Here is a 26675-nt window from a genome sequence, read left to right as displayed (position 1 = left end):
ATATCACCAAGAAAAAGAAAGGAAGTAAACATGCTTGAACATACAAGGTAACTACTAACACATTTTAGGTAAACATATTTATATGAAATATTAAGCATAGAATTACACATACTATATATAAGCATCTGTTATATAAAAGCCACAGAAATGTAAACCTAAAATACTGATTTAACCAAAAACTATAATTATGAGGATTCCAAGGGAAAAGGTATAAAATAAAATGCAAAAAATCCTAGTATAAAAATGTTAGAGGAACTCCACACTTGCATGTATCCCAAAGAATGGAAAACAAGGGCTCAAAACAAGTACATGTACATGAATGTTTGTAGCAGCACTATTTGAAATAGCCAAAAGGTGGAAGCCCAAATATCTTTCGAGTGAATGCATAAATTATGCTTATATGCAGTGGAACATTACTCAGCTATAAACGTACTGACATGCTACGTGAATGAACCCCCAAAACATGATGGTAAGTGAAAGCCAGACATAATAGATCACATGTTACATGAATTCCATTTATTTGAAATATCCAGAACGGAAAGCAGATTGGTGGTTGCCAAGGGCAGAGCGAGGCGGGGAGAATGAGGAATAACTATGTATGTTTCTATGTATGTATGTGTATTATTTGAGAGAGCGTACACATGTGCAAGTTGGGGAGGGACAGAGAGAATTCCAAGCAGGCTCCCCTATGTCAGTGAAAAGCTCAATGTGGGGCTCAATCTCACCAACCATGAAGATCATGACCTGAGCCAAAATTAAGAGCAAACCATAGGCTTAACTGACTCAGCCACCCAGGTGACCCAGAGTAACTGCTTTGAGTGTGGTTTCATTTTGGGGTGATAAAAATATTTTGGAACTAGACAGGGTGATGTTTGCACATTATAAATATACTAACCACCACTGAACTGTTCACTTTAAAATGATGAATTTTATGTTATGTGAATTTCACCTCAATTTCTTTTTAATTAATTTACTTTTTTGAGAGAGAATAAGCAAGAGAGCAACAGGGGAGAGGCAGAGAGAGGGAGAGAGAATCCCAAGCAGAATCTGTGCCCAAAGCACAGAGCCCGATGTGGGGCTCAAACCCACAAACTGTGAGATCATGATCTGAGCCGAAATCAAGACACCTAACTGGCTGAGCTGCCCAGGCATCCCTCACTTTTTTTTTTTTTAAAGGAATGTTGTTTAAAAATAAGAAGGCATAGGGGTGCCTGGGTGGCTCAGTCAGTTGAGCATCTGACTCTTCATTTCAACTCAGGTCATAATCTTGTGGATCTTACAGTTCATCAAGGAATCAAGCCCAGCATCCCTGTCTGCTTGGGATTTCCTCTCCTCTCTGCCCCTCCCCAGCTTGTGCTCTCAAAATAAACAGTAAAGAAGAAAAAAAAAAAAAAAAAAGAAGAAAGCATTTTATGTTAGAAAAAAAACAGCTGAGTTTAAAGTAGTTTCTCTAGACTTCAGACTATGAAAGGGAAGATTGTTTTTAGTTGTCTGGTAAAATACTTTTATTTTTTTATTTATTTTTTTTTTCAACGTTTATTTATTTTTGGGACAGAGAGAGACAGAGCATGAACGGGGGAGGGGCAGAGAGAGAGGGAGACACAGAATCGGAAACAGGCTCCAGGCTCTGAGCCATCAGCCCAGAGCCCGACGCGGGGCTCGAACCCACGGACCGCGAGATCGTGACCTGGCTGAAGTTGGACGCTTAACCGACTGTGCCACCCAGGCGCCCCAATACTTTTATTTTTTAAAAGCATGTTTTAATTTTTTTAATTTATTTGTGACAGCAAGAGAGAGAGCACAAGTGGAGAAGGTGGCAGAGAGAGAAAGGGAGACACAGAATTCAAAGCAGGCTCCAGGCTCCGAGCTGACACGGGGGCTTGAACTCACGAACTGGGAGATCATGACCTGAGCCAAAGTTGAACGCTCAACCAACAAGCCACCGTGAAATCATGACCTGAGCCAAAGTCAGACACTCAACCAACTGAACCACCCTGGTGTCCCAGAAAAGATGATTTTTAAATGAAGAGAACAGTTGTTGAAGGAAACCTTCAAACCCTGGCTGCTCACATATGGATAGATTTGGACAAATAACATGTACATGCTGATTTCCAACTGTCAGAAAGTTTCGTTTAAAAAGGAAGAAATGTCTAAGTCTGAAAGATGGATGAAGACCATATTAAACAGAAGGGGAAGCAGAAAAAACAATTTATTAGACTGATCTATTTTTTTAAAAAAGATCATAAAGAAATATCATTAGGGATTATAAAATTCTTAAACTTCTACAGCAAAAATACCACAAACAAGATGGAAAGACAGAAAACATTGGGGAAAATATTTGTAATACATGTTATAGGTAGGATTAAGAACAATGTTCCAGGGGCACCAGGGTGGCTCAATTGGTTGAGCATCCAACTTCCGCTCAGGTCATGACCTCACGGTTTGTGGGTTCAAGCCCTGTGTCAGGGTCTGTGCTGTTAGCTCAGAGCCTGGAGCCTGCGCCTGCTTCAGATTGTGTCTCCCTCTCTCTCTACCCCTCCCCACTCGTACTCGGTCTCTCTCAAAAATAAACATTAAAAAAAAAAAAAAAGAAAAAAAGACTAACAATGTTCCAAAAGAGACAGACTTTATACGGCATGAATAGGCAATTCACAAAAAGGAAAGATTAAATATTCATTAATCAAATAAGTAAAATAGAATAAAATAAAAAACAGAATATCCTTCTTAAACAAAAGACAAGTTTTGAGCCTGGGTGGCTCAGTTGGTCGAGTGTCCAAGTCTTGATTTCGGCTCAGGTCATATCTGTTATGGGATTGAGTCCACACTGAGCTTGGAGCCTGCTTGGGATTCTTTCCCTCTGCCCCTCTCCCCTGCTCACCCTCTCTTTCTAAAATTAAAAAATAAAAATAAAAAAAAATTTTGAAAGGTACCTGAAGAAATGACACTCATGGACTTTTTGATAATTTTATCAGTAGACTTTTGAAATGCAGTTTGGCAAAATATAAAACATACATGCCAAAGTTCCCATTCCTGGGATTTATCTCAAGAAAACAAGGCAAATTATAGTACACAGCACCATGGAATACCAAAATCAAGACATAACCAGCAAAAATGATGAGATGATCTATGTAGTAAGATGCCCATGTACAAAAGTCTTTGGAGTATCTTAACAGGTAGTTACCTGGAGGGATGTTCACCAAATCAATTGCTAAAGTTCTCTGAATGACTCAACTACTGCTACATATTAACTTCATATAATCCTCACAGTAATTTAGAGATTTATTTAGTTTTTTGAGAGAGCACACACAAGCAAGCTGGGGAGGGGCAGAGAATCCCAGGCAGGCTCCACATGGTCAGCGCAGAGCCTGATGTGGGGCTTGAACACACAAACCATGAGATCATGACCCAAGCCAAAGTGGGACAACCAACTGAGCCACCCAGGTGCCCCAATATTCTTTAGATTTTACCCCCATAGCCTTTGAGTGGCAGAGCTGTTGCTGAAGACCAAGTTTGACCCCTCTGTTCACAATTTAAAAGAATTGCAGATGTTTTTACATTTTGTTTACTATATCAAATAAACTCATTTTTTAAGGCATTAAAAACCTCCTACTTGCAGTTGTATTTGCAGTAATTCTGGGGGTGCCTTGGTGGCTCAGCTGGTTAAATGTCCAACTCTTGATTCGGCTCAGGTCATGATCTCGCTGTTTGTGGGATTGAGCCCGGTGTTGGGCTCTGCACTGACAGCATGGAGCCTATTTTGGATCCTCTCTCTGCCCCCTCCTGCTTGTGCTCTCAAAAAATAAAAACCTTAAAAACAGTTGTAGTTAATTGTTGGCTTGATGGTAAGAATCACAAATACACAAATACTTCTTACAATGAGAAAGAAACCTAGGGGCACCTGGGTGGCTCAGTTGTGTCTGACTTCGACCTAGGTCATGATCTCAGTATGTGAGTTCAAGCCCCGCGACAGGCAGTGCGGACAGCTCAGAGCCTGGAGCCTGCTTAGGATTCTGTGTCTCCTTCTTTCTCTGCCCCTCCCCTGCTCATGCTCTCTCAAAAATAAATAAATGTTAACAACAACAAAAAAAGGAACGAAATCTATACATGCTTTGAAACATCAAATGTCCCACCTACTATTAACTAGTTTTTGGTCCAGAACCATCAATACCCAACATCTGCATAGCTACCTAGGGATTCCAAGGGATCGTGCTGGGAGTTACCTTGTTTTACTTATTCATCACTCTTGGAAATATTTGCCTTACTCGTCAGTTTGATTCTTGGTTTATGATGGTTAGTCACTTTTAAGACATGAACATGAACACAAAGGATGAAAAACTTAAATCTTTAACACCAGGTAAGAATTGGGTAAAATACTGAAACAGACGGTTTCCAATTATTAGAAGGGGGACTGAATCAGCTTGCATACCCAGCATAGAGCACACAATACCGGGTAGGTGAATAGATCAAGTGCTCTGAAGAACAAGGCAAGTCACTTGGTGTCTGTAACCCCAGAGCACAGTACTCAAAAGGCAATCGATGCTAGCTGATACCAGTCTCTTGAAAAAGGGACTTCACCTAATATAGTGTGATTTCAAACACAACTTTGATTATTGCTTAGGGTAAACCTTAAGAAAATAGCTTATTCAGTGTACCTATTTAAGTGATACACACTTAGAAAACAGGCAGTACATAAAAATCACCCACTTTAACGTTTTCTGAATTCTGAAGGAGCATGGCTCCATATACCAGCCCGACGTACAGCTTATCATTTACCTTACAATCTTCAACAACTCACTCATGGTTCCAGACTTGCCTCTTTTAAACAGGGATACCCACATACCTCATTGGGTTAAGAATTAAATACTCTGAAAACACCCAGCTGAGTGTTTATTTAACCGTCCAAAAATTGCAAGGCTTAGTGACCTGGGTTCATCTCACCAACAGTTCTTCTGGCTCCCTGATTCAGATGAACTGTGCTTACTGTTACCTGAATCCCTTCTTCACCTTTAAGCCTTACCAACAAGACTGGGATCAAATTATCAGGTCTTCCTTAGGACCCTTCATACTAAAGATGTTTCTCCTGCAGAAAAACTTTCTTGTGCATTTCTTAGTAGACTGCCACATACACTACCGGGATAACATTCCTCACAGGTCTACCTCAGTCTTAACATCAAATGTACCAAAAATACTTAGAAACATTTTTGCCATGACATCAAAACAAGTCACTGCTTTCCTAGTTTCTTCCAGTTCTGCCACTCCCTCCCCCATTTAACCACCCACCAAGTTATAAACTGCTCAGCTAGTTGAGCAGTGAAGGGATGAATAGATGGGTGCTATCTCATTGCTCCCCGCAAAATCACACTTCTCATTGTGCTACAACACTTCCACATCAAAAAACCAATACATATGAACTGATGATATATATACTTCTAGGGAAAGAAAATACAAACTATGCTTCTTGTTAGACAATGATTTTATTGCTTGAGCACATGGTCAAATTTATGCAACCAGGGCAGAGGCTGTGGATGACTCGCTGAAAAGGAAAAAAGGAGAGGGAAGAAGAGTTGGATTATTACAGGTCCCCCATATTTATTCACAGATTCTAACACCTAGCAGAGCTATTTTCAAACAGCTAAAATAAACCACAAATACATAAAATGCACAAAAATGCTCACTCATCTAAGGGAGAACCGGCCAACATAAGGAAAAACCCTTTTAGTGAAACCTGTGAATGTTTGGAAATTAATCATCATAATGAGCTATCTATGCAAAAATGAAGACAACATAAAAACAAGGAGCAGAGGTGAATGTTTGGAAATTAATCATCATAATGAGCTATCTATGCAAAAATGAAGACAACATAAAAACAAGGAGCAGAGCTATGAGCTGAAACTTTACCCACTATCTAGAAGTGATTCAAAGGGCTTATTCATGTTTTAAATCAGGGGTCTGCAAACTATGGCCCTTTGCTAGTCTTTGTAAATAAAGTTTCAGTGGAACACGACCATACCCATTTGTTTACGTATTGCCTATGCTGTATTCCTCCCAAAATGGCAGAATTGAAATAGTAGTTGACCACATAGCCATGGCCTAAAACATTCACTAACAGGCCTTTTACTATAGTTGCTACTGTGTTTACTATATGGCTAATGTCCGTTCTTATTAACAAAAAAGGTTAATACTTACTATTTCCAATTTGGGGGGAGGACTCGTTTGGTCTTATAATATCGAGCCAACCGGTGAATACGGCTCTCGATAAGAATCAGTCGGAATTTAGCATCCTTATCCTAAAGGACAAATTATAAAGATTTATTCTTATCCTAAAAATAAAAATCGACATAATTTAAGAAAATTCCCTCAAGACAATAATCAAATATTATTTTAACAAAAGAATGTATAGATACCATGCACTTTTAAGTTACCCAATGCTCTGTAATAGAATCCTAGGCTAAGGTTCATGTGGCTAGATTAAATCCTTAAGGGACTTTAAGGCGCCCCAAAATTTTAACATGAATGATTCGCAAAACTGTGCAAATAAAACAAAACTCTGCAAATAAATAACTCAACATTTTCAATCAAGTGATATACTGCATCTAGAGGAGCCAAAGCCACCCACCTCCTGCCAGTCTTTGCTGGTAGAATTTTTATTTCAAAGCAACTGTGGTGTCACAGTTTGTGTTTCAAGCCTCTTTAGAAAATTCAAATCAGATGCACTACAGTTTATACAAAGAGTTCCATTCTCTTACTTTTCTGTTCCTCTCAAGATGCTTTCGAACAGCGACAGCTTTCTTAATCAAATGGTAGAGGTCCTCAGGAAGATCAGGCGCAAGTCCTTTGGACTTAAGAATTCTCAAAATTTTATTGCCTGTCACAAAACGTACTTGTGCAACACCATGGGAGTCTCTCAGGATCACACCTGAAAAAAACAGTAATATAAATCCCCCCCGCCAAACACAGAACTGAAGCATGTGATGTCAAGGCTCTGAGATCAAGTCATTATCCATGTTTTCCTCTGTGAAACAGGGTTCCTTTTGTATCACAAAAAAACAACATGAGAATGCATGTAAAGCTCACTCAGACATCCAAGGTTGGTTTACCCAGCACTAAGGAAAACCGTTCTGGAGGAAACTGCCAATGCTGGTGCTTATCAACAGAGTGAACTTGATGGATTTTAGTCCACGAAAGAAATCAGTGAGATTCCCACGTATATTTGCTTAATAATTGAACTTGAATCAGACATTCTTCTGAGAACTTTACATACGTTATTAAATCTCAAAATAGGGGCGCCTGGGTGGCGCAGTCGGTTAAGCGTCCGACTTTAGCCAGGTCACGATCTCGCGGTCCGTGAGTTCAAGCCCCGCGTCAGGCTCTGGGCTGATGGCTCGGAGCCTGGAGCCTGTTTCCGATTCTGTGTCTCCCTCTCTCTCTGCCCCTCCCTCGTTCATGCTCTGTCTCTCTCTGTCCCAAAAATAAATAAACGTTGAAAAAAAAAAAAATTTAAAAAAAAAAAATCTCAAAATAGCACCATCTGAGTATTTTACAGTTTATCATGTATTTCCTATTTTGTGTGATACCTCTGGCTAGACTAATTATATAGTTGCACGGTGCCTCAGTTTCCTCAACTGTAAGTAAGATGGAGAAAACTTCACAATCATTTGAAAGTACAGCAATCAGAATTACATGAAGTCATTATACATAAAATGTATAGAACCATTCAGCCAGCAATAACTAACTACCTAGCGCATACTAAGTACTCATTAAATTTTGGCGAGCATTTTAACAATTTTCCCGTCTTCCAAATTAAGAACTTGAGAGTGCAATAAACAAACACTTGGCCGCGGTCATCAGCGGTAAAGCCAGGAAAACCAGCAAAAAGTTTTTAAAGCACGTATGCGACACGTTTACCCCCAGCGACTTTTTCAGCAAGTTACACGAAGGCAGGCGGAAGGAGCTACATTATATATATATACCCACCGATCTGTGAGGGAGTCAGGCCCTTTTTGGCCAGTTTGTAGATCTGCTCCTTCACGTCGTCGGACGTCAACTTCAGCCACTGTTTAGGGAAAAGAAACTTGCCTTAGAAGGAGAAACCAGGGATGGTACCGAAGCACAGAGGTCTTTACCACCCTCCAAGAGGAGCTCCTCACGCACACATGGCCCCCACGCCTCGGTACCGCTTCTCCCGAGCGACGGATAGTAGCACCCCTCCCCGAGTTCTCCCGTGTCTCCGCAAGCTACTTACGGTGGGCACGCTGCGGCGGTAAGGCAGAGCCGACTGGGACAGGCCCTTCCTGGGGAAAGAAAGTCTCGGAATAAAGTGGTGCTGGTGGCCAGTGCCACAATAACCTACAACATCAACCCCCTCAATTCGCTGCCCACACGCCCCCCTTTTCCCCTCACCCCGCGGCCCGAGCTTTGCAACCCGCTCAAAAACCCGAGCTCACCCGGGAGCGTGCATGCGACCCATGATGGCGGCGGTCAGGCAGCAAAAAAGAGAGCGAGGGTAGGAAAGCCGCAGGAAACTACCCAGCACACAGGAAGTGACCTCACATACGTCCACCCTTTTCGCGTGCAGGAGGCGGAGCTACGCTGCGTGACTCCCGGCGTCCCCTGGCTGCATGTCCCGAGATGCATTTCAGAGTTGTGCCCCACGATTCCTCGAGGTGCAGGACTACGTATCCCGGCATGCATCGGTCTTTAAGGAGGCTTCTGGCCAGAGCGGGAAATTAAGTGCGCCGTTAGACTTTCTGGAAGAGCTGTCAGCACTAAAAATGTACAGGTTCGAATCCCCGACTGGGAGTGAGCGTGGAGCAGCTACAGTTTCAGGGATTGGTGGATTTGGTCCCTGCCCCAGAAAGGCCACCGAATTTGGGCGCCTGAGGTTCAACTATGCAGTTGTTCATCCATTCACCAGCGCCAGCTCTTGTCTTGGTACTAGCTACGTCACAGTCTTTCTCTACCCTTAATGAATTCACAATTACAATACCCTGGTAGTAAGTGCTACACTGGAAGTCATGGTAGTTACCACGCAGCCACCGCTATCACTTTTTAAAGTTTATTTATTTTGAGAGAGAGTGTGTGGGGGAAGGGTAGAGAGAGAATCCCAGGCAGCTGCATGTTCAGCACGGAGCTCACCTTGGGGTTCCATCTCGAATGTGAGATCGTGACCTGAGCGTAATACAAGTTGGATACGTAACCAGCTGGCTGAGCCAGGTGCCCTGAAACCTGATTATTTTTTCAAGACAAAAAAAAAGTATTAGATCTAAAAAGTTACTGTTAACACATTTATTAAAAATAGAGGTTCAGTGACCAAAGGGTCTTTAAGGGTTGAACTTTTAAACCTTTTTTGAGGTAAAATTCACATACTATAAAATTTGCCATTTTAACCATTTTGAAGTGTACAATTCAGTGCCTTTTGGTATTTTCACAGTATTATGCAACCAACCATCATCAATTCCAGGAATTTTCATCACCCCAAAAAGAAGCCTTGTACTCTTTAAGGAATTACCTGCTAGGCTCCACTCCCCCACAGGCCGTGGCAACCACTAATCTGCTTTGTCTCTATGGATTTGCCTATTCTGGACATTTCATATAAATGGAATCATACAATATGTGGCCTTTTGTGACTGGCTTCTTCATTATCATAAGGTTTTCAAGGTTTGTCCATGTTGTAGCATCTTCGTTACTTTTTGTGGTTAAGTAACATTCTATATGGATATACCACATTTTATTTCTATTTGGCCATTATGAGTAATGCTATGAACATTTGTGTACAAGTATTTGACTACCTCTTTTCAATTTTTGGAAATATATATACGTATATATATATACATATATACGTATATATATGTGGTAATTTTAACTTTTTTTGGCAGCTGCCAAACGTTTTCGACATCAGCGGCACCACATTACGTTCCCACTAGCAATGAATGAGGGCTCAAAGTTCTCCACAGACTTTTTTAAAATTTATTTTTAATGTTAATTTTTGAGAGATCACGAGTGGGGGATGGGCAGAGAGGGAGACGCAGAAGCTGAAGAAGGCTCCAGGCTCTGAGCTGTCAGCACAGAGTCTGATGCGGAGCTCGAAGTAACAAACCATGAGATCATGACCTGAGCAGAAGTTGGACACTTAACCCACCGAGCTACCCAGGCGCCCCTCTGCATAGACTTAAAAATAAATGCCTTTATTTAGTAGGTTCCATGCCCAATGTGGGACTTGAACTCACGACCTTGAGATCAAGAGTTGGATGCTCTACCAACTGAGCCAGCCAGGAGCACCCTATCACTTTTAAATTCTAGGTATCCCAGTGGGTATGAATTGGTATCTCATAGTAGTTTTGAGATATGTAGAGCCTGCTTGGGATTCTTTGCCTCTCTCTTTGCCCCTCCCCGGCTCCTAATTAAAAAAACAAACAAACAAACAAAAAAACCCCAAAAAACCTCTGGTCCAATCCAAGGTTACAAAGATGTACACCCATGTTTTCTTCTAAGAGTTTTACATAACTTTGTTTAGATCTTTGATCTATTTTGAATTGTTGCATATGCTGTACTGTTCTTTTGCATGTGGCTGATTGTCCCATCAACATTTGCTAAAAAACCTCTTTACCATTTTAATGGTGGCAGTCTTGTGTCTTTCCTGGATCATGATTCAAACAAAAATAGCCAAATAATTGTTCTAGAAATGAAAAGTATAACAACCAAAACTAAAAACTTGATGTGAGTGGGCGCCTGGGTGGCTCAGTGGGTTGAACATCTGACTTCAGCTCAGGTCATGATCTCATGGTTCATGAGGTTGAGCTCCGTGTTGGGCTCTGTGCTGACAGCTGAGCCTGGAGCCTGCTTGGGATTCTGTGTCTCCCTCTCTCTGCCCCTCCCCCACTCATACTCTGTCTCTCTCTCTCTCAAAAATAAACATTAAAAAAACTTAAAAAAAAAAAAAAACCAAAACTCAATGGAGGACTTAAAACAGTTGGAGAGAAGTAGTAAATTTGGAAAGGAAGTCACAATAAATTATTCAGAATTGAAGAAAGATTTAAGAATCCTAAAAAAAAAAAAAAGAAAAAAGAAAAAAGCCCCATCCTAGTTAATACAGATAAAACAAGATTAGCCTAAGGTAAGTAACTGAAGGTGTATGATGGATTCATTCATGGTGTTCATTACCCTGCTATCTAATTTTGTATGTCTAAGTTTTGTGTGATAAAATTTTTCAAAAAAGTAAGGGTGAGGGGCGCCTGGGTGGCTCAGTCTGTTGAGCGTCTGGCTTCCGATCGGGTCATGATCTCACGGTTTGTGAGTTCGAGCCCCGTGTCGGGCTCTGTGCTGACAGCTCAGAGCCTGGGGCTTGCTTCAGTTCTGTGTCCCCCTCTCTCTCTGCCCCACCCCTGCTTGTGCTCTGTCTCTATCTTTCAAAAATGAATAAACATTAAAAAAAATTATAAAAAAAAGTAAGGATGAAATTAAGGTTCCCCCCCCCCCCCGACTGAAACTGGGTTTATTGCCCCAGGAAATTGGCTTTGTGTAAGTTACTAGTTTTTTGTGGTCTCTGGGCCCCTTTACATGTTCTCTGTAGGGTCAGAGAACCATAACCTCACACTGGATTATTCCAAGATGGAGGTAAAATATTAGAGAAATCTACATTTCTCTGTTTTATAGATAGGTATATATATAACATGCTGTTACTATACTAGTCTAGTAAACCACCAAAGGCCATGGACCATACTCAGAGAAGTCTGTAAATATTGCATATTTTGTCATTCCAATTATATGAAATAATGATGGGGCAAAGTGGCAGTCCAGATCTTCAAAGAACCATATTTAGAAGTCAGATTTTTAGGGCAACTGACAGATCAGTTTTGAAATTCAGGATATTTGAACTTAATAAACTCCTGGGTGAGAAACAAAGTACACAACAGTGAGCTCATATCAAAGTTTATTTATTTTTTAAGTAAACTCTATGCCCAGCATGGAGCTTGAACTCACAACCCCAAGATCAAGAGTTGCATGCTCTACCAACTGAGCCAGGCAGGCTCCCCGAGTTCATATAAAGTTTGGAACGAAAAATGTTAATATGTTGATGAGTAAAGAAATGACAGCAGAGTTCCTTTATTCCAGAAATATTTTAATACAATCATAGTACAGGTTATGAAGTCACATTCAATCCACTGAATATATTCAAGGTATTAATAAAAATATTATACATCTTTACTCACTACCCTAATATAATTAAAGTATTTGGTTCTTATAGATGAGATTACTTGCCATATTCATTCATATTTGCACTGCTAATCGAACAGCATGTAAGTAAATCCATGGATTATGGTAAGTGGGGGCTTTAGTCCTTTTTGATCTGAAGTCTAAGTATGAAAATTGAGTATTTTCTTTTTTTAAGTGCCACAATACTTGAATCCAAGAACAGTCAACCAACTTAAGGCAAGATATTGAAACTTTTATACAACTTCAATTTGAAAAAAGAATACTTTATCAAATATCATACATGCCTTAACAGTTAGCTACCTATAGGTTTTTATAAAGGCAGTAATAAAAATGTCAGTGCAAGTTCTACATTGGGTTCCTCAGTAGAGAAAATAATAGGTTCTTGGAGTAAACCATTATTTCCAAATCCCAAAACACTGCAAAAGGAAATAATTTTTCTGGTGCAGGACTTACATGTAGCATAATTATTTTTACTCAGTAAAGATAGATATAAAACATTGTGATTATACATAAAAATTAGTGTCTTGGTGAGTCTGCTTAAACTTTTGCTTCAGATTTACTTCAATGCAAGCTTTATAAAATGTTTTTTTAAAAAACAACTGATTTAAAAATCTACTGATAATAGTGCAAAGAGGCGTCTCTGTCCTTTTTTTTTGTAAGGGCTGAAGATTAGCATTTTTACAAAGAAATAACTTACATTAAAATATACGTAAAATATGTGTGCATTTTTTTTTAATGAGCAAAGAAGGCACAAAATGAGTTAAATTAAGAAAAAACATTACCATTTGTTCTGAACTCTGGTTAACTGAACAGTATCAATCATAATATACATTTTTAGGTAAGAAATCCACATTTGTTGTAATGGAAAAATGACATCACATTTTCTAGCTCTATTATTTGTGCTGAAAGACACTGCTGTAACAAATTGCAAATAGGCAGTATACATGGAGTCCAATTAACAATGGCCTTCTACCAACACAGTACTTTTTTTCTTTTCCTTTCTTTTTTTTTACAGTGGCTAAGTGATAACTCATGGAATGAAATTAGGTCTCAAAGCTAAAGGGAAAATATCTAGCACTTCTTTATATCTGCAAAAGTACTTGTACACTACAAAGAAATGTTAACTGGATGTGGAAAAAGCAAAAAAAAAAAACGGTGTGCTTTGATCTGCATTTTAATTAAGTTATTAAATAGACAACACATTTTAACATAAAAAAAAAAAAGACATTCATATATTATACTAACAGGGTTTCCTACAAATGGACCATTAGTGTTAGGCACCAAAAATTTCAAGTGTTTTTTTTTTTTTTAATCTGTCCCATTGATAGATACATCCTCAGCCATTCTATTTCTGCTCTGTAGGTTTCACCATTTACATTAAACATTTGCACAGTTCATAAAAATTATGTTACGGGCAACTGAAGTGGAGACTGTCCTTTCTCTGCTGGTATTCTTCATTACATGTTTTGTCAGTTACCTCACAGCAACTAGATTACTACAATCTCTATTACCATTCAACAACTGTCAGAAAGTCCATGCTAGCCATGAGAATATATAAACATATTTATTCAAACTAAACACAAAATTATGTGTGCAGGTGAATAATAAAAATGGATCTTATCCTTAATGGTTACTGTAGAATAATTTCAATCATGTCCCTTATGATTCTGAATCCCATTATATTAAGTAATTCATGTGAATGTATAGTGTTTACAAAAATAAGTAAGACAGCTTACAAGACAAATTTTGCTATAAAAAATCTACATTAAAATTCAGTCTGGACCCTAGAAATCTTGTCCTGGGCCTCTTGTGAGGAGTCTGCCCTATTCATGGGGTTCTTCTACCAAACAGGAATGGGAACATGAGTGAACAATTTTCACTTGCTTAATGAAGAAGAGGAGTATAGATATATGGAGATGGATTACCAAAGTTCAATTCACACTCCTGGGAATAAATGTAGGATTATAATGGAATGATGGAATTTATTATACAGTTACATTGGTGAATCTCATTCAGTTATAGAGCAACAAAAACATAAATCAAACGTTTAAGTCACATGAGAAGTAGAAAAAATTATCTTTCTGTGGGAAAAACATTAGTAAATGTACATAATTCTTATTTTAGTAAGTTGAAAGTGAGTGAAAACGACTTACTAATTATTTACCAAGTCAGGAAAAAATCAGAATGAAGTGCCAGGGAAGCATATGAAGTTAAGGCACCATTATTTACAACTTCAGTGATTGGCACTTATTCTGAAAAAGGCTTTAAAGACATGGGTGATAAAAAGCAGTATTATTTTCCCCTACTTCTATAAACTACGTAGTAGTTCTGAACATAACTATCTACTTGTGCTTTGCTTTTCGGCCCTGTGAATAGCAGCTGCATTTTCTGGTAACATCCTGCACCTTTCCTTTCCTTTGGTGTTTACGAACACACACAATGGTAAAGGCTATAAAAGGTGCAAAACAGGAAAACAAACATGCTGTGTCTGTGTAAGAAACAATGCAAAATAGATGGCTGAACTGACATAGCACTATCAGACCAAACTAAAGCTATTACTCTGAATTGCTCAAGAAAGGATTAAATCCTTCACCAACTCAAAGTCTTTGTCAGGACTTATATATTAAGTTTAGAGTTTATAGCATTCTATATAATGACTTTAAAACAGCAATGGCTTCAACAAGTTCTTAAAGTTAATTATGTGACTGTTGGTCCAACAGATGTATCAAAATGCAGTTAAGTACATTTACTTTATAATTTCTGTCCAAGTATAAAAATACTATACAAAGTTCATAAGTGTGTATGTGTTTACGTGTTTATAACTGTTCTTACTTCCAAAGCTCAGAAATTCATTAGCTTACAAATAAGTTGCCGCAGTCAGCTGATACCACTTAACGGTCTCTTTGCTCAAGTTGAAATCTTTTAAAGGCAGGGTTATTCCACCCAAGAAAAAATTCTCCCGCAGAGATTCTGCACTGAGAACACTGAGTTGAAGTTCTCTCTGTCTTAGGGTTTCCTTGCTATATCCACTGTACACAAGCTATAGCAAAGGCAAAAAGAAACAGTAAGTTACAGATTATTTTAAGTAAAAACAGAAGTGAGATTAGTAAAGAGACTACAATTGCTGGCATTGACTATGACACATCTGGTGGAATGTGTCTCATACTTTAGATGCACATTTTGTATTCAGGAGTCTTGGATTATCATTATCATTCCTCTGAATGTCTGACATAGAAATGCACAAAGTAGAAAATTATTATTGGCTAAAAACTAACAACATGGATTTTCTGAGATGCAGGTATGGTGAAGGGAAAATCAGTTACAGTGCAGACGCCTGAAATCTGAGCCGGAGAATGGAAGGAAGCAAGATGGGATAACATAATTATTTTACAAAAAATAAGGGTTAGAATTTCTTCTTGTTGTCTTTTCTGTTGGATTTAATATGCCATGAAATGATAATTTCTGATTATCCATACTTCACTGCAAATTCACCAAGTACACATGCAGTTTATAGCAAATCTGGAATGCTGAAAAGCTCTTTGAAATATCACATCAAAACAGATTTTTCCCCCCAACAAAGCCTCATCATAACTTCTAAGAAATATCACTTTAATCTAGTCCTTCTCACTGCCTAATAATAACTAAAAACTGACCACATTTTATTTCTTGAAAGTACAACACTACCAACTAGAAAAAACCAATACTACTTTTTGAGAATAACATCACCTGGTCTTCATCAAATATTGTATATGCTTTTAAAGGGCTACATTTTAACAAACTTATAACCTTGATGAAAATCCAGATTTATTTTCTTCCAAATCTCTATCTAGACATTTTTGTTAATGCAAACAAATAATGTGGTGTTTATCCTGAAAATGTAGTTAACTAAGGGTTAGCAGGCTTTAATAGATAAGTTTCTAAGTTCTGAGTCACTCAGCAAAGTCACAGTTCTGTTCCACACTGTTCAGTTGATGCTTTGCTTATTGCTTTTAGTTTAGAGCACTCTTTATATGAAGAGGGTTGCTGGCAAACCAAAACCAATTAGGAAGAGGAGGATTTTTAAATTACATCCTATCAAATAAAGGTAAAAGTACTGAAGACGTTTTAAAAGGATAAACAGGAAGGGCATTTGAACTTCAGTTATCAGAAGAGCTGTCACGCAGAAGGAGAAAAAGAGTAGTTCTGTGTGGTTCCAAGAGGTACAACTGAAACCCACTAAGTGCAAATTGCAGGGGGTGAAGATTTCAGCCCAGTATAAAAAATAATCTAAGAGTTGGAACTGCCCAAATCAAAGTGAATGGTCTGGAAGCATTTCAGCACAGACTGAACATCCACTTTTTGGAAATGTTGCAGAGGGGCTACAAACATGGAAGGGTGGTTGAATAAGAACTCCTAAGATCTTTTAAAACCTAAGGGTCAATGATGGCAGGTTCAATTCTGCAACATTTTGTTAAGTACCACTAGATTGCTATTGAGTAGCTTTACTAGAAGAATAAATAGTTCTACAACTGATACCTAAAAAATTTTAAGTGTTTAAACTTTAAAATCTCAAAAGAACAAATCTAGGACATTTTTAGAAATGATTTTAACTTACCATCTCATTGAATGTTGGATTCCTAGTTTTTCGTGAAATTTTGGTTTTCCGTTTGGATGTTTTGTGGGTATCTGGAAGTAGGTATGTTTTGACATATGGATTTGGGTCAGCTCCATCTTCAGTAACCTATAAAGAAAAGCATTCCCTTAACAGTAATACTTCTTACCAAGGTATAGGTTTTCTCTACAATCATCATTATTTGTAAACACTCACAAGATCTTTGATGTGCATCACCATGATGAAAAGAGTACCATTTCGGTAAGAGACAGATAATTTCACTGCTCCTCCAATTTGGCCTGGAGTAGGACTGAAAGGACCTGCATCTGAAAATATAAATACGTTCATCTTTATTTTATCTTGCTTGCACTGGTTAAAACAACAACAAAAGAAATTTGCTATAATTCCACGACCATTGCATGTGGGGAAACAAAAAGGTAAATAACCTAATAGGCCACTGATTTATAGTTTTTTAGTAACCGCACTCTATCGGGAAAATGATGTGTATCCAGAAATTGATGGCCTTGGAAAGAATACCCCCGTTTCACTCTCACCAGACCACTGCCAATAACCCCACTGTCACTCTGCCACATTCACTGAGAAATTACAGGTTTGCATGTCATAAGGAAGCTGTAAATTATCAAGAAAGAGAAAAAATAATCTCACCTGCAGTCCTGGCTATTCCTTCAGCTTTTTCATCACGAAGTAAAGGGTGGAAAAAAGTACAAACAAGATCACACTAAGACACAAGAGGAAAACAAATCATTAGTTTAAATATTATGTAGCACAAAGAAGAGTATGTGGTTATTTTTTCAATCAGGACAGTCACCTCGGCCACATCCGTTGAAGCACTCATCAAACTCTGTAAATAACTATTTAACTCAATTTTCCTTTTGGCTGCTACATCTTTTATGTGTGTTCTTCCCAGAACCATCCTATTAGGAAAACTACAAAAGAAAACAAGAACAAGTGGGATTTAAATTATTTCACCTGGAAGTATTTATAGACTTAAGTATAATATTTAATTAGAAGTATTTTTAAAAATATATACTTAAATACAAAGTGGAGTCTTAATCTTCTAGAAAGTAAGTTTTGTAATTTCTTTTCAAAGTACTGGAGATGAAGTAGTTCAAGTACCTGTTATCCTTTTACAAACCTTGGTACAAAAGACACATTGTTTTGCTATTTTGCTATTTATTACTTATTTTCTACTATTTCTTCTCAACATTAGCCTATTCACAATATTTTATGCATATCTTCCAAAATAATCACTACTCACTCAATCAGCCAAAGTTATTGTTGAATAGTAGTCCCATACCAGGTCAATACTGTGTCCACAAGTGACATAGGGTCTAAATCAAGATAATCTTAACTCTGCCTATTTTGCTGACAGTGGAAAATGAGACTGCACATGGAAATAAATTCTGATTCTGAGAAGAATATGAGCAACTTGATGCAGGAAATCTATTGGTCATCAGCCACATCAAAACTGAGGGTTTTGAAAGGGTAACTGATACAAAACTAAGTTATATAAGATTTTGACTAACAGTCTCAATACCTCAGCTTTTTTTTTTTTTTTTTCCCCTCAAGGAGCTGAGTATGGCCAAAATTATTTCTGCAGTGATTTAAAATCTGACTTTTCTAAAACCAAGATTCTAAATTATTATCTGGTGTTGCTCACTGTGGTACAGACAATAAACTAAGAGGTTCAACTAAGTTCCCTGACCTCCCTGTAAAGGTAGTTGAAGCAACAATTTACCTAGCCCAATAGATTTGTAAAAAAAAAAAAAAAAAAAGCTTCAACTGAAAGTTTTTTTCTAGCTTTTCTAGAAAGCTAGAAAATCCCATATTTTAAGTTTAGGATCTTGATCATTTATTCACTGTTTATTCATTCACCAAAAACATACAGTTCCTTGTCTATGGACGGATCAGACCCCTGCCATACAAAGGAAAATAAGTCACACATGGTCCACTGTATCTTACCACGTGTTTACACAAAGCTTTTGACCTACGCTTGGTAAGAAATTGTTTCTGTGAAAAAGGATTAATAAACAACAATGGGAACATACCCTGGTAACTTCCAAAGTGGAAAAATAATACTGAGCTTATTGTGAAGCTCCTGAAACTCATCAAAGGTCCGGAACACAAATGATGGCTCAAGCTGTCCTTCCCTCAAAATTCGGACTACATAAATCTGAAAAGAAATCACAACCCAAATGCATTAAACAAACTACTTCCCTGACAGAAAATTCATAGCTTGACCATTCTGTGTAGTCCAAATGCTTTTAAATTAGTAATCGATATGTCACTGATAAGAAACAGCAAACATAAAAGTCATCGTATTTATATATAGCACATCAACTATATCTAATAGTGATATTAACCACTGTAAGATATATAAACAACTGGAAAGTGAAATTCACTTATTTCCAGGATTAAATATAATAAATGTACTTCCTGAAATTTATAAATTTAGTGCATTTCCAATGAACATATTAATAGGTTCATTTAAAAGAGTAAATGATGGGGCGCCTGGGTAGCGCAGTCGGTTAAGCGTCCGACTTCAGCCAGGTCACGATCTCGCGGTCCGTGAGTTCGAGCCCCGCGTCGGGCTCTGGGCTGATGGCTCAGAGCCTGGAGCCTGTTTCCGATTCTGTGTCTCCCTCTCTCTCTGCTCCTCCCCCGTTCATGCTCTGTCTCTCTCTGTCCCAAAAATAAATAAACGTTGAAAAAAAAAAAAATTAAAAAAAAAAAAATAAAAGAGTAAATGAGAAAAGCAAAATTTATGGTGGCAGGAGGATCAGGGAAAACTTGTCTTACTGGATATTTAAACTATGGTAAAGTCACAGTACTTTACAGAATACAATACTGTTATAGAAATAAGTCATATATTTACAGAAGACCAGAAATAAATTCAGGAATGAATATATGTATATCCATTACACTTAAAATATACTACCATTATAATATTCTACATTATGATATATTAATGTCATAAATCATTGAGGGAAAGAATGGACTACTCAGTAAAGTGGTGTTAGGATAAAACACTAAATAAACTTACAAAAATTTACTAATAGGTGAAAATTAAAATAATAAAATTGCTTTATAAAATACCACTTTATCAACAATTTAAAGACTGTGCTGCAAAGTATTTCCCAGCAAAAGTATTAGCACAAGGTGAAAAATAATAAAACAGATGATCATGCTATCCTTTTGGGGGACAAGGGGAAGCATACTAAAGATGATGTTTTTGTTCAAAGATGAACTTTATGTGTGTGTGTGTGTTTTATAATACTTCATCCTTAGTGGAATGAGAACTAAAAACTTCATATGCTTATAAATAGGATGAATTTGTTACCATGAGCAAGCTTTACCTTAAAATTAAGAACAAATTCAAGGAAGGAGAAAAAGCAAAATAGCACCATCCTTTTAGTCTGGTCTCTGAAAGGAAGAGTAACATTTCTCCCATGGTTTGGGAGCAAATTTACCAAGAAATAAATACCAAAAAAAAATAAGGGATTCCTCTATGTATTTATTTTGGACCATCCAAAAAGAAAGAAGTATGAGAAGAGCAAGTGTTAGGAACTTTAGCAGAGTCAGTGAAGGAACCAGGAAAGGACAACAGTAATGCATGCATGAGTCTCTACAAATACCAAAAACAAACTTACATAATGTTTATCCGGGTTGTATTTCTTATGGTAAGTGAAAACAGAGACTTCCTTGATTCGACCATCTTGTCTAAATGAGTATGTTTTGGGTGAAAATGAAAGGATGGGCTCATCATTGGAAGGAAGACCAGAAAAACGCAACTGAGCAAGATTGTGAATGAAGAAGTTAAACTTTGTGGCAATGCTTCCCAAACTTGATTCAATAAGCCTACAAAACAATCAGAAAATACATTAATAGTAAATGTTCATGAGAAAACATGTTCAGTTCTTTTAACATAATAAAAGATGAAAAATATTTTCATTCCTTATTTAAAAAAGTGTTTTAAGATTTCATTTTTAATCTCTACACCCAATGTGAGGCGTGAACTCACAACCCCGAGATCAAGAGTCACACACTCTACTGAATGAGCCAGCTGGGTGCCCCTTAAATTTTTATCTACCCACCTACCTACCTACCTACCTCTGTGTCTCCGTGTGTGTGTATGTATATATATATACATGGAGCCTGAACTCATGACCCTGATCATCAAGAGTCACATGCTCTACTAACTGAGCCAGTCAGGCACCCCATTTTCATTCCTTTTAAAATATTAAGCAGATCCTCACTTTGTAAAGGGTTTCCTTTGTTCTTCAGGCCAAAAACCCATTAAAAGATATTCCATCCCAACAAAACATTTTAGCACAAGAAAGTCTCCATTCCATCCCATCCCATTGTCTCCAAGAAACAATGCTTTCATTTCTTGAGCTCTGTGGGGTCCGATACCCCCAATTATAGAAGATAATTGGTACAATGCCAAAAAAATAATTATTTAATCCCCCCTTTTATTTATTTTGAGAGAGAGAGAGAGTTCAAGCGGGCCTTGAACTCATAAACTGAGATCATGACCTGAGCTGAAACCAAGAGTCACAGTTGGACAGTTTACAACTGAGCCACCCAGGCACCCCTTTAATTCCCTTTTAATAAACAGGGAAGGTAGCAACTAAACAGGTATAGAAGGAAGCATCGGAAAATAATTCAAATTTAATAAACTCTCTTCTATCAAATAGTAGTAGCATCTGGAATCAGATTCCTTCTTCAGATAATCATAATTTCCCTTAGTTGGAAAAAGAAGTTTTGACAGGATATGGAGTTTGGTGGGAATAAATCTGGAAGGCAGGTTTGAGTAAAACATTTTAGGCATGCAAAAAGAAACAAGAAGTCTCAGAAACAGCATAAAGGAATCCAGAAAGAGGAAAGAGATTCAAAAAGAAAAGTCAAGAACCTCACACAAAGGTTCTTGCCTGGCTATGGACTGAATATTTGTATCCTCCAAAATTCATACATTGAACCCCAACCCCATATGGCCTTTATGGAGTTAGTAAGATTAGAAGAGGTCACAAGGATAAGGATAAAAATTCCTATAAGAACACACAAGAAAGCTTATGCTTTCTTGTTCTATATCTCCTTCTTTCATGTGAGAAAACCTCAAGAAGGCAATGGTCTATAACCTAGAGCCTTCACCAGGAAGTGAATCAGCTGGCACCTTGATTTTAGACTTTCCAGCTTCCAGAACTAAGAGAAAATAAACGTCTGTTTTTTAAGCCATGCCGTCTATGGTATTTTGTTATGGCAGCTCAAGCAGACTGATACATGCCTGCTTTATAGTTTTGCCAGGAGAGGCAACAAATCTCTTTAAAAAAACAAAGCAAAACCCATCAATACCTAAATTATCAGGATTAGTTTGGAAGGCTATACAAAAGTCAGCTTCCTTCAATTCAATTCAGGCCAGACTCTTGAGACTACGGAAGTCCAGTCCAGTTTTCTATCTCTTCTCCACTGAGAGGAAGAAGGCAAGAGAAAAAGGAGAAAAGAACATAAGCTCATGTGTCCCTCCCTGCTATGGCATAATAATGAGGTGGTATCATTATACCACAATAATGAGGTGACCAATTTGCCAGGAATATCTGCTTTTAAAGCAAAAATAACAAGTTCAAATGCCAATAATTGGTATACGTGTTTTAAGTACCATGTCATACATTAACAATTTACTATAGCAGTGTCCCAGAGTTCACTGTTTTAAGCATTTATAGTATCCACAAAAATTGTCATGGCAGAATCCTGAAAAACAGATTAACACAGATATTATTTTAGGAAAAAACCCAAAAAACCTTGTATTTGGTATTATAGAAAATACGTCTTGCAGAAATAGTTCATACACAGGATGTTTATAATTGAAGTCATATACTAAATAAAACCAGCTATTTTGAGAGAAATTTATTTTTAAAATGGTTATTGCAAATCCTTTACATTTATTCAGTAAACAAACTTCTGACATAAAATATACTTCTGATAAGACTACTATTTGCTAATACTGTGACTCACAATTCCTTCCTGAAAAATCAGAATTTTGATATATAGCATTTGTTTAAGGAAAACAAATCAAAGCTATGTCCCTTCTCTAAAATATTTAAATATGCCTTACCTAGTGAAGAAAATTGTAGCTTCTGCATCTGTAGTTTGGGGTTGAAGTGCATCTCTAACATATTTCAAGTCTTGAATACTTGTAAGTTCAGGTAACCCTGAAGGAATCATCTGTAGAAAGGAAAAAAGAGTTTGTGAGTTCAATTTTTTAAAACTCTGTTCCTTACCCATCCCTTAAAAGCTGGCCAAGTAATTAGAACTGAAGCAAACAAAACAATCACAGTTTTGAAGAGTCCGTATTAGTGTTTTAGGGACCTAAGTGATCCGGTTACAAATGAAAAACACCAAGGCCAAGGAAGTCAATTGTTGGATGTCACAAAGCCAGGTTATGGAATAAAAGCTGTAAAATACAGACCTTTTGTCTAGTCCTCTGTTTTTATATCAAGTTCAGTCACAATAATCATAGTGGAGGTTTACTTTTAACTTAATAAACATCCAGAGAAGTATAAAAATCTGAACACACCCAGATTAAGACACAAAATATGTTCCAGCATTCCAGATGACCCTCTCAGGGTCCTTTTCAGGTACTTTTTACTCCTCACTCCCAGGGTAGCCCACTCTCGTGACTTATTTTTTTTGTATTTTATATAAACGGTGTCTGGAATATTTTACAGAGCAGCAATTTTTGAATATTTTGGTGATAGTATATCTGACATTTGAAACTACAGTAAATTTCATTCCAAAATATCCTTCTTTAGATACTGAAACACAAAGCAGTAATGTAAATTAATTAAAGGCTTATAAAAGAACAGAGTTACCAGAGAAAGGAGATTAAGAAAGAGGTTTGTTTGCTTTCTTATTAAGTTGTAGGCCTGGCAGCAGAGGTCCACAAACAACTGGAAACGAATGGTGGGCTTTTCACCCCCATTGATGACATATGCCATATCAGAAGTCAGCACAAAAGGAGCCCGATCCCTATTTAAAAAGAAAATACACACAAAGTATTATTTATAGAAGATATTCAAATAGTGCTATTGTTATCACATGGTTATTGAACGAAGCTATCTGAGCCATAGCAATTTCCATCTGGGAAACTTAGTACTGGGCAGTGTTGAATCTGCATTAAAACTTATAAATTTGTATTTGCAGGAAAGCCTTCATATAATCAATCTCATTACTTAGAATATATGAATTTTTTCCAAGATGATATTTATAAATCCACACACTCAAATAGTGATCAAATAGTAGCTACAAATATACAGACAAAAATTTTGCACTCATTGCCGTTATACAAATGGGAGCATTTTTTACAGGTACCACTAACTAGATAAAATACACCTTAATTCATTTCAGCAAAGGTTACCACACACACACACTCATCCTCGTGTACTACAATGGTAAAGTCATCTCTTAGGGTCTTTTTCATCCCCAGTCATGCTCAGTGGGAGCTACAAGGCAAAGAACAGCAAGAAAAGAGGCAGTTAATGTTTGGGACATTAATTTGTGAAATAAAAAGTGCCTCTCTTTTAAAATAAGTTGTGTCCACTAATTAAAATCAATGTTATGGCTAAATGTGTCAAAATAAAGGTTCATCAAAATACACAAAGATATCTTACATAAAATTCTAATACTGTCAAAACAAAAATATCTTTTATTTAACATTTATTTATTTTTGAGAGACGGAGACAGAGCACAAGCAGGGGAGAGGAAGAGATGGGGAGGGGGGAGGGACGGGAGCAGGAGTGCACAGAATCCAAAGCAGGCTCCAGGCTCTGAGCTATCAGCACAGAGCCTGACGCGGGGCTCAAACTCACAGACCCCTAGATCGTGACCTGAGCCGAAGTCGGACGCTTAACCAACTGAGCCACCCAGGTGCCCCCAAAATGAAAATATCTTTAGCATTACTTGAAATGAATTCACTCAAAATCAACGATCTCTTGAATAAATCTGAAGAAAGCAAACCAACAGCTTCAGCTTTCTTGGGAAGAAAAAAGTGGAGGAGGAATGCTTAGATTGTAAAACAGTTGATGTTAAAATCATCAAAAACTTAACACTCACATGGTAAGAAAGGTCAATTTCTTTTTCCTTCAAGTAAAAATTACTACAGAAACTCTTGCAGATATGATGGATACAGATAATTTTATTAATACCTTTTGAAAAGCAATTCACAATGTGGAAATCTTCAGAATTACCTGAAGTACTGTGTTTTTTTGTTTTTTGTTTTATAAGTAGGCTCTACACCCAACATGGGGCTTGAACTCATGACCCTGGGATTAAGAGTTGCATGCACAACTAACTGAACCAGCTAGGCGCCCCCTGGGGTATTTAAGTGCCTCTCTTCTTTAGCAACAAAAACAATATTAGTACCTTTTGAAGCTACCAAACATCTGTGCATGGCCCAAAAACTTTCCAAAGTCAATGTGAAACATATGTCCTGTGCTTCGAAGCATTATGTTGTCATTGTGTCGATCACAGATGCCTAAAACATAGGTAGCTACACAGCATCCAGCACAAGAATAGATAAAATTTTCAGAAGCCTATAATAAAGATATAAAATTATTTTAGGAAAAAAAAATTTTTAAAGGAGGCAGGTTATAAAGATTAAAGTAATTCATCACCCTTTGAAAATACTATCATAATCCATTTTCTTAATAGCTTATAAACTAGGTTATGGTAACAAAAGCCAGCCTTTCCCTATTTCGAAAAAAACACCTTCTAAAGATGGTTATTGCCCCTATCTCTCTAACTTTTGTCTTTTAAAAGGCAGAGATCCTGCCAGTCCCTACTGAGGGTATGTGCTGCCTTTGAACATCTTCTAAGAATCATCGTTGTGGACCTCTGCTCCTCACAGCCTCTGCTACTTAGCACAAGTGGTAACACTGTGATAAAGGATTATAAAAGAGTATTTCCCCTTTTTTGGCTTATAGGGAAGGCATGTATAAAGAAAGTCACCTGCTATCTTTAAACATACAATAATATAACTAATGTGTTTTGTTGACTCCTTATGTAACATCTGCAAGTTTCTCAAAGATGGAAATCTTTCACTTTAGTCTTGCTTGTCCTGGGGATTAAGTTATTAACACATCATATAGAACGATAGAGCAAGATGTATATAATAAGTATTTTTGTCCAAAGCATATGCATTTAGTATATTCTCAAGACACTACATTTCATTTTTGTTTGTTTTTTAAGTAGGCTTCACACCTAGTGTGGAGCTTGAACTCACAACCCTGAAATCAAGACCTGAGCTGAGATCAAAAGTCCGATGCCCCTCAAAATAGTACATTTCTGAATGGAGCAGTCATAAGGCTCTATATGTCCATGTGATTATTCCCCAGAAATTATTACTGATGATGATAAGACCAAATGTTTAAATAGCACTTATCACAAACTAGGCACTATACTATTTTCTTTCTACATACACAGTATATGACAAAGGTACCATTATGATTGCTATTTTACATATGAGGGAAACTGAAACAGAGTAATTATTTTCCCAGAACCACCTAATTGTTATTAAGTGGCAGATCCAAGATTCAAACCCAAGCAATGTGACTCCACTATGTTATATTCTTAGTAAAGGATATTAAAAGTTAAATGCATAAAAAGTACACAATGTATTTTACTTGACAATTATTTTGTGTCAAACCACTTTCCCCGGAACCACAAAAGAGCCAACATTACTATAAACAAGTATTGGCTTTTGCTGCACTGTTTCCTCAATACCACAACAAAGAAAAGGGGTTGATCTTAAACAGTTTAAAAGACCAACAAAGGACAAAATTCCTCTACAAAATTA

General features: G+C 37.4%; 2 protein-coding genes and 1 long non-coding RNA gene across 4 annotated transcripts in view; 1 reads left to right on the top strand and 2 right to left on the bottom strand.

The window, feature by feature from the left end:
* Positions 1-5455: 5455 nt before the first annotated feature.
* Positions 5456-8567, bottom strand: RPS13 (ribosomal protein S13). The gene is made up of 6 exons (XM_025929047.2): positions 8445-8567; positions 8243-8291; positions 7975-8053; positions 6747-6916; positions 6187-6287; positions 5456-5533 (listed from the first exon to the last, which is right to left on the bottom strand). Exons 1-6 carry the CDS (start codon positions 8465-8467, stop codon positions 5500-5502), a joined length of 456 nt encoding a protein of 151 aa, XP_025784832.1. The 5' UTR covers positions 8468-8567; the 3' UTR covers positions 5456-5499.
* LOC147576618 (uncharacterized) lies at positions 8563-9623 on the top strand. The gene is made up of 2 exons (XR_015240971.1): positions 8563-8779; positions 9431-9623. It is a non-coding gene; the product is annotated as an uncharacterized LOC147576618 (long non-coding RNA).
* Positions 9624-12097: 2474 nt separating this feature from the next.
* Positions 12098-26675, bottom strand: part of PIK3C2A (phosphatidylinositol-4-phosphate 3-kinase catalytic subunit type 2 alpha) — a 194825-nt gene continuing 180247 nt past the window's right edge. For both annotated transcript variants that reach the window (XM_086677860.1, XM_025927928.2), the window contains 10 exons: positions 25244-25413; positions 23695-23851; positions 22938-23047; positions 20476-20683; positions 18874-18998; positions 17634-17751; positions 17471-17543; positions 17021-17130; positions 16808-16933; positions 12098-15253 (listed from right to left, as the gene is read on the bottom strand). In XM_086677860.1, the coding sequence (XP_086533986.1) occupies positions 15071-15253; positions 16808-16933; positions 17021-17130; positions 17471-17543; positions 17634-17751; positions 18874-18998; positions 20476-20683; positions 22938-23047; positions 23695-23851; positions 25244-25413 (1380 nt within the window). In that variant the 3' untranslated portion in view covers positions 12098-15070. The remainder of the gene's footprint in view (positions 15254-16807; positions 16934-17020; positions 17131-17470; positions 17544-17633; positions 17752-18873; positions 18999-20475; positions 20684-22937; positions 23048-23694; positions 23852-25243; positions 25414-26675) is intronic.

This window comes from Puma concolor, chromosome D1 (genome assembly GCF_028749965.1).
Source record: "Puma concolor isolate L17-30 chromosome D1, mPumCon1.1.hap2, whole genome shotgun sequence".
In the NCBI taxonomy this organism is placed as follows: domain Eukaryota; kingdom Metazoa; phylum Chordata; class Mammalia; order Carnivora; family Felidae; genus Puma; species Puma concolor.
This window is presented reverse-complemented; position numbering and strand designations above follow the sequence as displayed.

What these genes read in the sequence shown, in the direction of transcription:
- RPS13 (XM_025929047.2), bottom strand. Translation starts at nt 8,467, where the DNA reads ATGGGTCGCATGCACGCTCCCGG. An exon ending in ACCGCCGCAGCGTGCCCACC is followed by an intron (nt 8,054 to 8,242) that starts GTAAGTAGCTTG and finishes TTCCCTAAACAG; the next exon opens with TGGCTGAAGTTGACGTCCGA. An exon ending in ATCTTGAGAGGAACAGAAAA is followed by an intron (nt 6,288 to 6,746) that starts GTAAGAGAATGG and finishes TTTGTCCTTTAG; the next exon opens with GATAAGGATGCTAAATTCCG.